This window comes from Buceros rhinoceros, unplaced genomic scaffold (assembly GCF_000710305.1).
Source record: "Buceros rhinoceros silvestris isolate BGI_N320 unplaced genomic scaffold, ASM71030v1 scaffold25470, whole genome shotgun sequence".
Classification (NCBI taxonomy): domain Eukaryota; kingdom Metazoa; phylum Chordata; class Aves; order Bucerotiformes; family Bucerotidae; genus Buceros; species Buceros rhinoceros.
The window spans coordinates 18,847-30,348 of NW_010388279.1; the positions used below are offsets into that span (position 1 = coordinate 18,847).

The following is an 11,502-nucleotide window of genomic DNA, read 5'->3' on the forward strand; positions in this document are numbered from 1 at the left end:
AGGAGTGCCACGTGATGGTGTATCGTCTCAGAACATCTTCCTGCCCTGTGCTCTATGCGCAGAGAAACAATCCTGTCAGCAGGGGAATTAAGTTAGCCATCAATAGCCACAGAGTTACAACCAGGCTGGACGAGCAGGAGCATAAGTCTAAAATAACGAAAAAACAGAAACCATAAAGCTTATAAATTTTATAGTTAAAAGATAAAACAAGGAAGAGAACACTAAAAAAAGCCACCAAAGAGCAAAACATATTTGCCAATAACCTGCACTGATTTATTCGAGCATCCAAGGCTAGGAATTCAAATCAACCAAATAACATGGTTATTTCCAGTTAAATAAATTTCTGCATTCCTTCACTAATAGCAATTAGGAAAAAAAAACCAGTATGGCAAGGAAGAGCAGGAAGTTCCCTACAGCATTTCAAAACCACAGAAGACTTGTGAATACTTTTGATCCGTATGGCTGTAAATTACATAGAAACCCAAGTCACAAAACACGAGCTGAGGGCAAGGGAAACAACACAAGGAAGTCAATACGTGAATCAGGGTGTTTGTCTGTGTAGTTGGTAATCCTGCCACGAGGCTTAAGAAAACCACAGACACAAGTGTCCAACCACCAAAACGCTGCCATCTCTGAGACAGAACAAAACTATTTGAACCAGTACACAGAAACCCAAGTGTACCACCTGGAATAGAGAATTGCGTGCACAGGTAAACTAAACAGGTTTATTTTTTCCTTGAAAAATTCCAGAGACAGCACATCTAACAAAGAATTGGTTAAAGGCTTAAAAATGAGCCACTAGTACAAAGCACTGTCGAGACTGTTCTCTTTCATCAGTTGGCTTTGTAGAAAGCCATCTGTTCTCGACAAGACATTAACTGGTAGTCAGCGAATTAAGCCTTTTTCCTCCCTCAAAAAGCAAACTGACACCTGTCTTGCATGCCCTGGATTACAGCATGAACACTGCCCGTGGGAAGTTATAGAAGTGAGAACTCACTTTCCACAAAAGATATAATTTTGAAGGTTGTGAACACAACACAGCCTTCAATACACAGATCAGAAGAGAGCCAGACCATGGCTCTCCTTTCCTGTTCCAACAGTCAGAGCTGACACAAACCTTCAGAGTTTCCAGATGTTCAATGTGAAGTTACCTCCGCAAATAAGGCAACCTACCAACTGGTGCAGCTCTTGTGAAGTTGGAAGCCGGAGGGTCTCGTTCTGGGGGACAGGAGTCACAGAAGTCTGAACAGGTCGGGCAGATCAGATTCCCCACGTGTACCCAGCCGTTCATCTGAATGCTCACAGTTAACACCTGACCGGAGCGGCTGCACAGGTACGCAGTGTCCTTGACCCAAACATGCAGCCCTTGTGGAGAACAAGAAACCTTAAAACAAAAGAATGAAAGTTAAGTCTGTGTTACAATTTATCAGAAATAGGTTTTGGCCTTTGGTAAGTAAATGCTACATTCAGTAAACTCCTGGTATCAGAGCACAGATTAAATTGAATTATTGTAAAGTTCTCACAGCCACTGTTTGGTTCAAGAATGCTTTAAGCACTGACTGCACTCTTTTTGCACAACTGTAGAGATCGTCAACTGAGAACAAGTAGATTTGGCTTCTGCTAACGACTATTTTTGAGTTGAGCTCCTGAAAGCAATACCTTTAGCAAGTCAGTCCTGAAGGGAAGGAGGATAACAAAAATTACGTGACATGTGCACAGCACCACCTTTGGAAAGTGACCAATCAACATGAAGCTTCAATGTCAGAAGGCTCCAGTATAAGCACTCCTACTTAGCTGTGAAGAACATGTCACCAGGGTAAGGCAGCTGAGGTCCCTAGCAAGACTGTAAGCGACACAGAAGCCATCCCTGTGGTCACACGCTTCAATGTGATCTGAACTACAGGCTTATGGTTGGAAGAGACTTATTTTCAAAACATGTCACAATCTAGCGATTTAAGGCAAAGAAGATCAGGCACTGTGCCCACATGCAAAGTTCTAACAGTCACAGCCTATATTTTACATCTGACTTTTTCCTTCAGTGTTATTCTAAAAAAAAAAACCCACAACCAGCCACACACACCAATGGTAAAAACCCAACACACACTTACTTGGTAACATCCACTACCCCAGTCAGGGTAACTGAGCTTCCTCCTGCACTGCTCCATGACAAAAGCAGATTTCTGAATAAGACACACAGAGTTTGGTCCATATTTCTCTGCACCGTAGTTTTTGGTAGGATCTGAGGTGGAAAGAATATATTGAATTGCAACTTACTAGGGGGAAAGAAAGTCCCCCATCAGCTTAATGTGTTATAATTAGTCAGTGTCTCCACACACAATTCCAGGTGTACTTCTGAAATCTTTCAGACTGTTAATTGTTACCAATCTGGGAATTATACTGTCTTGAATATAAAGTGGGAAGAAACCCAAATTTAATAAAGCAAGTACTTTCCCTCAGAACCATGAGGATGTTTGCTCCCACGGAGTGCTGACTGATTGCTGGCTTGAGGGTGGAGGGTGTTTATTTGTTTTATTTTGAGACAAATGCAGACAGATAACATCCTACCACATTCTGAAGCTCCACAATATCAAACATTCACGCACTACCCCTAGGAGACAAGCCCACATTCTGGTAATTTGCAAAGCAACTTGAACAAAAAAAAAAAACTCTACAAAGGTGAAAAGTGGAACTATTTTTGAGGGACTCAAAAAAAAAACCCCCCAACACCCCCATGTTTTATATTTGCATCATTTGGGGTTAATTTCTGTTCAGCTCTTATGTAATTCCTGTAAGAGATGCAAGCGTTTGCTTCCTAGGAGCACAAGGGAGCTGTGCTGTGCTGCCCACCCCAGCACAGCTTTCACACAGCTAGTTGCTTAAAGCTAACTTCACATCCAGTTAGCTGGAACACACGGCAAGTCCAGACTAACAAATGTAGTCTCTTAAATACCCCACCAAAGTCCAGAAAACTGACCTGGTTGGTTCTCAATTATCCTACAGTCTGAGCTGCGCTGAAATTCACCGCTTAAATGCCAGCTGAATTCTTGACTAAAGGGACAATAGTCCGCAATTTCTACTGAGCCACCATAGTAAGGCAATTCTTCTGCTGGTACTCCATTAAGATTGTCAAAATACTGCAAAACAAAACAGGCTGTGAAGCAGTCTGTGCAAAGACAAGCATAAAACTGTTTTGTAAATGGAACTAGAATGGGAAAAAACCCAAAACAAAGATAATCGCCTGGCTGCAAAGCACACACACTTATTTGGTAAAGTATGATACCTGATATTCCTGAGGTAACTGCTTTGGAAACTTCTGCAAGTTGCACACTGCTACTGCTCTTTGGTCCTGTCTGCAGGTCAACTGCAAAGGATTACTCCTCAAAGTGTCGCAGTACGGACTGATTAATTGCCGCCTCAAAAGAAAAAGTATACAAATCACATTCGATCACTTTAACTGCTTTTCGTAATTTCACGACGCAGCCTGTCAAGGTTGTCTCTTCTCACTCTCCCCTGCACAAAGCACCACCGACTCCTCTGGAGACAATAACTATTGCTATTTGTCTGGTTATGACCTTTCCAATTTAAAGACTACCAAGCCAGCAAACAAAGTTACAACACATTCACTTATTTAGTTCTAAGATTATTTTTTGTAAATTTTAAAGAAATAAACATCGCAGCAAAGCAGGCCCCCTGTGCAGCTTCGTCCTAGAAATGTATGAGCATTGCATTGAACAAATGAGGAAGGCTTTATTTTGGAGATGGCCATCACCTCCTGATGCTTTATCTACAACCCAGTAATGAGAAATGACACGGGCTGCCTTTGCAATTAAAAAGGACAAATAAGAAAGGAAACTCTTTTAGATTAAATCTCTCCCTCCTCTCTAAAGCACAGCCCTCTTAAATGCATTCTACACCTTAAGATTCTGGCTTGGTATTTGTTGAGTGGGATGCTCCTCCTCTTTACATATCTGGTGTGCTCCTTCCTGGGTGTCAGGACACCATTCCTTGTTAATCTGTATCTACCTGTACTTTTTATCAAGTTGCATTTGAAGGACAATTGTAAACAAGCATCAGAGTTTACTTTTTCCCCCCCAAAAAGACTGTATCCTTACTTTTGTCTCTTTTGGTCAATCCAGAACTTGCAGCTCTTCATTACAAAGTCACAGCCTTTATTGCGTCCCCAATCTAATTTCTCTGCCATGCTGTAATTTGCTTTATACCAGCTGTATTTTGAAATAAGAATACAGTTACTTCAAAAACTGGAGTTCTGTTTAGTAAAACAGCACTTCAAAGAGCTTCATGCTATGCCTCAAGGTCTTCAAATGAAGACAAAAGGGAAACTGCATCCCTTTCTGCCTATAACATATTATAATTCCCCTATTTTTAAAATCACAATGAACTAAGAGAAAATTCTATTGTTTATTTGTTCAACATCGTGATCTGCAAAGGAACGATGCATAAAGCAAGATGAAATTTTAGACAATTAGTACTTGCTGTCTGCAAGAAGAGCTAAAAAATAATCAGTATGTACTGCACACAACTGAGAGAAGACTTACATTAAGAAAAAGTTAAACAGACACTACAAACAGCACTATGCACTGCAAAAAAAATAGCATCCTCGCTCTAACTCCTCGTCTAATGTAATGTTAATTATGCTGGTTATCTATTGTGTGGCAGATGTATAAGCACAAGTGCAGCAACTGCAAATAAAATCAAGTGCAATGAAAACCAAACACAAATGAACCAAAAAAAAAATCACAAGCCCATTCTTACCCTGTGTCTTCCATTAGTGCTAATGTGATTCTGGAAAAGACTCGATTCTGTGTGTGGGATCCAGTCATTGCTTCGTTCTGAAAGTTGCCAGTTACTATTAGCAAGCCACTGAAAATCATTATTTTAAGAAAACACTTCCTATGAAAAAGCATTTTATTTCCAGTCCCTTCATACTATTGACAACCAAGTTCCAACCTCTTTCATAAAAGGGATGAAAAATGAAGCTCCCTTCCCCACTCCACCCTACAAATCTTCAGAATTCTGGAAGTCAGAAACCTCATTCCAAATTTCAGCTAAACCTTAATCATGACCAACATGAAACTCTTTCTTTAGGCAAAATAAAATTGTTCCTTCTTCCAGCATGTATACACACACTCATCCATAATTACACAGCTCTAGGATTTCTGTTACTGAACTTCATCTTATTTCTATCATTTCTCCAAAACACGCAGTTTTCCAGCCTGCCCTCTCCATTGGCATGGTTAGGAGGACTTATTAGAGCCAAATTTGCTATCTCTGCAATACTTAATGAGTGGGATCAAGACCATAACCAAACTATATGGGTTACTTTTCCAGGTGCAAAGTTCCTCTGAAAAGGTGAAAAGGAAACCAGAAATAATCTTCTTTTTGTTGATCCTACTTGATCCTTAGAATGAACTTCATTCTAATGATGGGCTTTTCCAGTGGGCTTCAAACTACTGTTCCACACGAAAGGTTACTGAAAAGCACAAAATACTAACAATGTGGGTCTCAAGAAATACATATTTTTCAATGTTACTTCCACAAAAACGTCTGTCCTGAAGCATTTCCTTCTTGTTTACCTCACTGTATACCACAGTGACTACAAAGCGTATTTCTGTCCAAAATAACACATAATGCAAAGTCATAAATAAAATAAATCTTAAATTTCAGGAGGGATGTGTTTCCTTGGTCAGATGAGGTTCTGGAGCAGCAAAGCAAAAGCTAACCCCAGGGCACAAGAATAAAGGAGGAGTCAAGATCATGACTAGACAGAATGATCTTCTGCTTGATGCATAAGAGGCAGAGGGTGGCAAAGATGAACTGACTCAAAGGAATACATCCTTTCCCCTAGAAAACAAGCACACCTCCTCAAAAAATGGCAGACAAGAGACATTCAGTTTTTCAGTAATCAGCCTATCTTGAACTTATGCTCTGAGACTTAGCAACAAGGTAAAAAGAGAGATTTCTCTAGAAATTGGGCATTTTAATACCTGTAGTTTAGGACTGCTAGCGATAAATTTCACTAAGGTTCAATACAACCACATTTTCAAGGCTCCAGTAGGTACCACTATAAACCCCCCAAAAAAAAAAGGTGGGGGTAGCAGACATTCCCACATCCCCTCTCTGTTCTACTATCAGCACTGACCTCCAACAGTCTCTTCTCCCAGTGATTGAGCTCTGTACCCATCCCACCTTGATTTTCAAGCTCCATTCCCTCTAGAACTGGACAATTAAAATGTCTTCGAGCTTCTTCCTAGAAAGAAAAAATTTCAACAGGACTCTCAGAATATTGAGACAGATACATATATGCAGTCCTAATGTTGTAGAACGATCTTTTTAAAGTGTTTCAGCATTTTTTTCTACTATCTTGTTTTTCTCCAAACATGAAACACTTCTACCAAGAGGCTACTAAGCCAGCAAGTACCAAAGCCTAACCATATGTCGACTTATCTCCTGGAAATAAATGATGGAAGTTTACAAGAATAAAACAGCAACAGAATTAGCTGGGAATAGCATGAACACACTAAAGACCATATAAAAAAAATTTTAAAAAGCCACCAACAAAAACCCAGACAATGTAAGAATGCTACAATCTTGCTTCTGTCAAATGTTTCAGAGAAAACCCACTTCTCTATTAGGAAGCTGTATGTGACAACTAGTTTTACATGGGGATATTTTCTGCAAAATATCTGTAAGAAGCATCACAACCAGGCTGTGCTATCACAGCCAGGAGCCCCTGCCAGTGCAGCACTACCCAGGAGAACCTTTAATGCTCTGAACAGTTTGACTGACATGGCCAATTTTTAAAACACGGATTTTAAGAAATAGAGAGCCAAGTTTGCTCTAGATCCTGTGTTATAAATATCAAACAAACAGAAAGATTATTTGTGGCCAAATATGATTAACACTGTGATTTATTTTCAATAGCAATTTATTACACTTAAACATATGTTCTGTGAGGGCAGAAGGAGAGGGAGAATCAGAGGCGTGGGAAGCAAGAAAGATTTCCAAGAATACTTGGGTTTGGTTTTTTTTTTTAAAATATGACAAAATGTTAAGTGCATTGTTTTGTAATCAGTAAAATTTGAGAAAGATTAAACCAATGCTTTTTAAAAGTAGAAAATAGGATGAACTTAAAAGTGAGAAAAGCAGTGACACCACTATCTGTTAAGATGATACTAGGTGTCTAAGTCTGTAGGAAAATATCCAAAGAGTGGGATTAAGGAATCTGTTCAACACCAGTTTTGTTTAACCTTTTATAATTTACTCCCCAGTCCCTTCACTGTCTCCTACTACGTCAATTCATACTGTCTTCATTTATTTATTTCCACTTTGCTTTGGATATACGCTCCCAACTATTATACAGTCTTAATCACGTAGTCTTTGGGCTACGCTTTCAGGAAAAGGGTGTTTGACCCTAGGTTATTCCTTCTACAGAAAAAGAAGTATTTACGACTCAAGAACGTGATGGTAACCTTGGCATCCAAAGTAAAGTAAAAGTTTAAGCTAATTCACACTTACCACCACCCGAGGCGTTATCAGAAGATAAACAGCATGGCGCAGCATTCTGCCACCACGTACATCCCATAACCTCACCGCTTTATGAATTACTTTATTGCTCCACTGATACAAACCTAGACTGTGAGAAGAATGTCTTGGTTACAAATCCTTCCCACAAATATGTGCTGCTGTACAAATCTTTATCTCCATATGAAACAGAACCATGAATTATCTCTGTACTTCCTCACACCTTCAAGTTTAAATTTATCATGCAGCATGTCTCCTTTTAAGACATGCATTCATTATATACACAACTTTGATTTAATAATCTTACTTGGGCTTATGAAGATGTCTGCAGACTCAAGATGTATTTTCTACGGTTATTAAAAGCGTAAGAAATGAAATCGAAATCCTCAGAATTGCTATTATAAAAATGAAGGTGAACAAAACCAAAAGCTCTCTACCCTCCCACCTCCAAAAAACCCCCTAGAACATTTCTACCTTAAATGAAGAAAAAAAATGCAAGTTGTTCATTCAATAAGTCAGGAAAAGCATGCAGCAGACTACACACACTGCCACTTCTGCATGTCAATAAACCTTGAGTGATACATGTCTTAAAAATGAACTGCACATTAGACAGATCACAGAAAATACAAGTCTCAATTTAGTGAGGTGTTTAGCATCAGAATTTAAGCAAGGGTAGTTTGAATGCTTAACTTCAAGCCTCCTGATAAATTAAACTCTGCCTTAGTTTGTAGTGTATGTGGATAATGCAACTGCTTAATGCCAACATAAAGAAAGACTAGAAGCCACCACACACAAGTGTATGAATATAATAAAGCCAAAGCATTCCAAAGGAATCAAGCTGGATTTTCAACAGGCAGGAATACATCCTAAAAAGGCAACATGAAAACATCCATCAATGGGAGTACTGAGAGGTTCAAAAAAATAAAATACCTTTCGTTGAAAGGAGGGAGTCCGTCCGCATATCTTGTTGTCAAAGGTTTTCCATCATTGTCACGATAAAAAGCAAAAAGTCCAGCAGAGAAACCCTTCAAGGTAAAAACTAAAGTCAAACACCGTGAAAGAGTTATCGCACACGCCACAGATATGCTGAAAGTACCACACTTCCAGGTGGCAAACACACAAATTGAAGGAGGCAAAGCAAGAGCTTTCCTCCACCAAACATCCTGCCCTTGCCACAAGCCAGGGATATGTGAGGAAGCAGGCACAAATTTCAAGGAAAGGTGTTTTAGCACTCCAGCCCTTACCAGCGCGTGGATGATCTCATGTTTCACTGTAGACAACATGCCAATGAACTCCTGAGCTTGCGTCGAAATCATGTTGGGACATAAGTTAGCGTATCCTGCTACCGGCCTGGGAGACAGTGTCAGAGATGTGAATTTTAGGTAGGGCACTACAGAGGTACAAAGCGTCTGTTACAATGACAACCACCCAGCTAGCCACACAAGCAGGGCCCGTTTGCATTCTCCTTTAAATTTGTGCAAGTATGATATTCATAGCAACAGAGAAAGGGTCTTGAGAAAAAGTTCAGACAGTAACAGTGGAGGATTAGCTTTGACTGAAACGGCTCTGCTTTGGCAGTGGTGCACTCCTTGATGGTTTTGTGGTTTGAGATAAATACAGCCTTTGTCCATTTCAGTAATGAAATCTCCTGTACTATATCGTACAACACAAGGAAACAATTGAACTCCACATCTAAACAATCAAAACAGTCTGAAGCTTAAATTAAAAAAAAAAGTTGGCACCAGAGAGAACACTTGCCTGTCCATCTCAGCTTCCAGCTGGCAGTAGGCCGCGTACGCAATGATGTTTTCGTGGCCACACCTTTCAGTCGTGAGAGCGCTGACGTAAAGCACAAAGTCAGCATCTCGAACCCCTTCTTGGTCAGGTAAGCCCGTGGGTCCGCAGTGCCACTCGTTCTCATTGCACACCCTGCATTGCTTCGACAACGTTCAAATGAAACCATTAAAACACACTTTACCTATGACCCAAATTTTGCATGACAAAGTTCAATGAGCTTGAAGCCAAGAACAAATCCCACTGTAAGACAGCAGAAGGTGAGACACCTTCCTATGAAGACAGTAAATGAAACAAGAGCCAAGGAATAATTTTGAAATTAATAATAATAAAAATATTTTGAATATTTTGACATTTAATAATAATTTTAAAAATTATTTTATTATTCTGTGAAAATCTGACTCATTGACCGAGGTGAATAATGACTGGCTAGTAGCCATTTAACAAGCTTTGCAGCTCTTCCTCTCTGTGCAGTTAGTTCCTTGTGATCCAGGCTTAGCGAACAGTAAACAGTCCAGTTTTACTCAACTTTTAGTTCAACAACATAAAGAAAATCCCACTAACTCAGGTTGTTCCAACCTGTCACTCAAACTTGGTGATTTCCAGCAACCAGGTCTCTTACTTAGCAACAGTAACTTTTTTATTGATTTCCACAAACAGTAACGTTTTAGAGGTGAAGAAGCCCTTGGGTGGCTCAGCGTACCTGGAGGTGTTTCTCAGGGACGATAACCGGCCCACACCTCGTGTGGTCTGCGCAGGCTCCTCGGCAGTACCTGTGAGGGTCAGCTTTCCGCCTTAAATACTGGTTTGTCGCACACTGCCTTCAATCAAACATGAAGACAGTCAGCACTGGTTTATTTCTAGAAAGAAACCGTAAAATAGTCTCGCAACACTGTAAAACATGTATTTAATGTGAATTCCATAGCAAGAATTGTTTGTTACCCTGCTCTAGAAGACATAATGCTTCCAGCTGTTGACAAAGCATCCGTAAATTCAAAGAGAGATTAGGAACAGGTTCATGAGCGGGGCTACGTGTAAGAGACGACGGGCAGCATGTACACCCTTTAACATCTCAGATACAACAAACAGAGATATTGATCACAAACGGCCAGCAGATGCGTGTACACACCCTAAACAGCGCCCATTAGCACCACTGGGTCCAACGGGTCCCTGGTCCGACCCAGGAGGGCGTTTCTTACACTCTTAATCCAGTCTTAAATCCAGATTTTAAAGGCTACAAAACACAACGTTAAATATCAAACACAGCCAAGTGGCTTCCAACAAGCTTTCACATACCTGCTTAGTAATATAGTACCCGTGGATTTGCGCACTTGAAAAGTCTTCTTCAAATAAGATATAGCTTGTGGGAAAAGTTTGTTCTGAAGAGAACAAAAAGAAAAGTCACTCAGTAGCAGCACAGACATTACCCACCTTTAAAGCTTTAACTACCAAGTTACGTGAAACTTGGTAGGTGTTGTGGTACACCAGAAATTCAGACTTTTAAGAAGTTTGACGGTTATCAATAGATTTAGGAAATATTTTGTGTTGGTAATCCTGTATTTTATTATTGGAATGATAAAGCGAGAAGGGCACCAGCATTAACCTGAATGCTCAGCTTCAAAGAGGCTATAAATACTATATGAGTATACACAAATACTATATTGCTCAACAAAACCTTCACATCTCCTGACAGAGGAAACATCTGCCAAACAACATTCAACAGAACACTGGACACATTTAGAACGGGGCACCATCTGCACACAAAACCTCAGTTTCCGGGACCAAAGGCCATGAAACTGCTGGTATTCAAAGCCTTTAACTAAACTGGCCTTAACTCCATCCACATAATATGTGGTAACAAATAGCGGAAGCAATTCCGACATACCTTTATAAGCTGTCTTTTCTCAGGTAGCAAGCTGTACGTAAAGAATAAAACAAGCTTTAGTTAATAGGATTTCTCTTCTCAGATCTCAATTTAAAAAAAGTTGTCACATCGCTATACTCACTCCTCAACGCTTCTGTCATATATAGTCTTAATTCTCAGCTGTTGATCCACGTTTCTCTTCAAGACGTGATTTTCCTTCAGAGGAACCTGATAGACGACCTGGCAGGGAGAAGAGCAAGCCCCTGGGTGCGGCGGCTCACCCGCACCGAGGAGCGCCCCCG

General features: G+C 40.2%; 1 protein-coding gene across 1 annotated transcript; it reads right to left on the bottom strand.

The window, feature by feature from the left end:
- Nucleotides 1-52: 52 nt before the first annotated feature.
- LMLN (leishmanolysin-like (metallopeptidase M8 family)) lies at nt 53-11,440 on the bottom strand (the record flags this gene model as incomplete). The annotated part of the gene is made up of 16 exons (XM_010145450.1): nt 53-147; nt 1,174-1,384; nt 2,109-2,239; nt 2,975-3,134; nt 3,281-3,413; nt 4,113-4,223; nt 4,774-4,850; nt 6,161-6,268; nt 7,537-7,654; nt 8,473-8,567; nt 8,787-8,892; nt 9,301-9,479; nt 10,040-10,157; nt 10,633-10,715; nt 11,222-11,252; nt 11,343-11,440. Coding segments are annotated over 16 exons (1,854 nt in total), but the record flags the coding sequence as incomplete, so codon positions are not given.
- Between the last annotated feature and the right edge of the window lie 62 nt (nt 11,441-11,502).